General features: G+C 36.3%; 1 protein-coding gene across 1 annotated transcript; it reads right to left on the reverse strand.

Moving 5' to 3' along the window:
- Window positions 1-144: 144 nt before the first annotated feature.
- Ppdpfl (pancreatic progenitor cell differentiation and proliferation factor like) lies at window positions 145-1,314 on the reverse strand. Its single transcript, XM_008826457.2, has 2 exons — window positions 954-1,314; window positions 145-854 (listed from the first exon to the last, which is right to left on the reverse strand). The coding sequence occupies exons 1-2, from the start codon at window positions 1,093-1,095 to the stop codon at window positions 751-753; spliced, it is 246 nt and encodes an 81-aa protein (XP_008824679.2). The 5' UTR covers window positions 1,096-1,314; the 3' UTR covers window positions 145-750.
- Between the last annotated feature and the right edge of the window lie 274 nt (window positions 1,315-1,588).

Here is a 1,588-nt window from a genome sequence, read left to right on the forward strand (position 1 = left end):
CATTACCATGACGTGAGCACGTCAACGTGACTAGCTGAAGAATGCTGTAAAATGCTGCAGAGACTGAAATTTTAAATCAATAAATTTGATAGGGAAAATTTAAAAATTCTGATTTTTAAAGATTATTTTAAATATTCTGTTTCAAATTTATATTATTTAGGAAATTCCTGCAAACCATTGTTTTAGCCTCAAAATCTATGACCTACATCACAATGTATATTGTTTCTGTTCCACTGAGTAGTGGGATATTATAGTTTCTAAAATATCAAACAAGCACTTTTCAAAAATATTGTAATAACATCACTATTCAATGTGTTAAAGTTCAAAGTATAAGCGAAAGGTTAGTGCAGACCCATCATCAACTCAGTCTGTCTGGTAATAGGTACCATGCAGAGGCTAATCAAAACCAGCAGGGGCACAGATGAAGGCTCTCTAGGACAGCAGTCAAAATTCAGTTAATGCTTTTCTTAACAGCTTTGGAAAAACAAATCAGAACCTTGCTGGTGATTCCCAGTCCATCTCTAGCTAAACAGTGATGCAAATTACCACCTGACTTGGCCAGTAGACATGCTCACAGCCTTACTGACAGCTGGTTACAATGGGTGAGCCTAGACCTGCAGCTGGAAGCACACCAAAGCCTCAGACCATCACAGAAGCAGTGCATATTACAGCACACATTTCCATGAAAGTCATCACCTGCATTGTTCCTCCAGGGAAGTAAGAACAAACACCATCAAAAGAGGTCAAAACTCACCCACTAGCAGATGGATCTTGACTTTTCACATTTGAAAGTACAGGTTCAGAATGGAAAAAAGATTTAAACCACCAGGTGGATTCTGCCACATCAGTTAATTCTATCAAATAAAATTGACATTAAAAATATTAACAAACCGAGCCTAGAAATTTAAAGAAAGGGGAAAGATGAGAACAGTGGTAAGAAATAAACTGGGCACCTTGCAGAGATTTGTCATCTACTAGGAAATTTGCAGAATCAGAGCTGGTCAATGAACTCACTGAGGAAATACTGGACTCTGTCAGAAACAAATAAAAACCTGAACCATCAGACAGACAAGCACACACATTTTTTATATGCATGATTGAAATCACTTATTTCTAGCTTGTGAATTAAAGAATTGAAAAACTGAATCAAATTCTCTTTGTTGTTTCACTTTGCTTTGTTTTGAGACTGGGGTTGATGTAGCCGAGGAAGGCATTGAACTTGAAGCTGAAGATGAGTTTAATTCCTGAAATCTCAATTTATCAAGTTCTCAAATCAATGAAAAGGCTTCCACAATAAAGAATATTACATTTTCTACTAAGAAGCTACATTTTACTTGCACAGTGGATAATTAAGCATTGTGACTCATATGTATCGCAGCATTCTAAAGGCAGATTGTGCGTTTGCAGCCAGCCTGGACTACATGGGGAATTCTAGGCCAGGCTGGGCAATACAGTAAGACCCCATCTCAAATAAAGCATAGTCGCCTAAGAAAAAGAGACCAAAATATAAAAATAACTTCCTTAATAAAATAACAAGATATGATTAGGCATACTTTAAGCTTTTTTGTACAAAAAAAAAAAAAAAACA

This window comes from Nannospalax galili, unplaced genomic scaffold (assembly GCF_000622305.1).
Source record: "Nannospalax galili isolate Female #2095 unplaced genomic scaffold, S.galili_v1.0 C49148561, whole genome shotgun sequence".
Taxonomy (NCBI): domain Eukaryota; kingdom Metazoa; phylum Chordata; class Mammalia; order Rodentia; family Spalacidae; genus Nannospalax; species Nannospalax galili.

Coding starts and splice junctions, on each gene's coding strand:
- Ppdpfl (XM_008826457.2), bottom strand. CDS start 1,095: ATGCATATAAAAAATGTGTGTGCTTGTCTGTCTGATGGTTCAGGTTTT. Junction 855..953: donor AGATGACAAATCTCTGCAAG/GTGCCCAGTTTA, acceptor TTTATTTGATAG/AATTAACTGATGTGGCAGAA.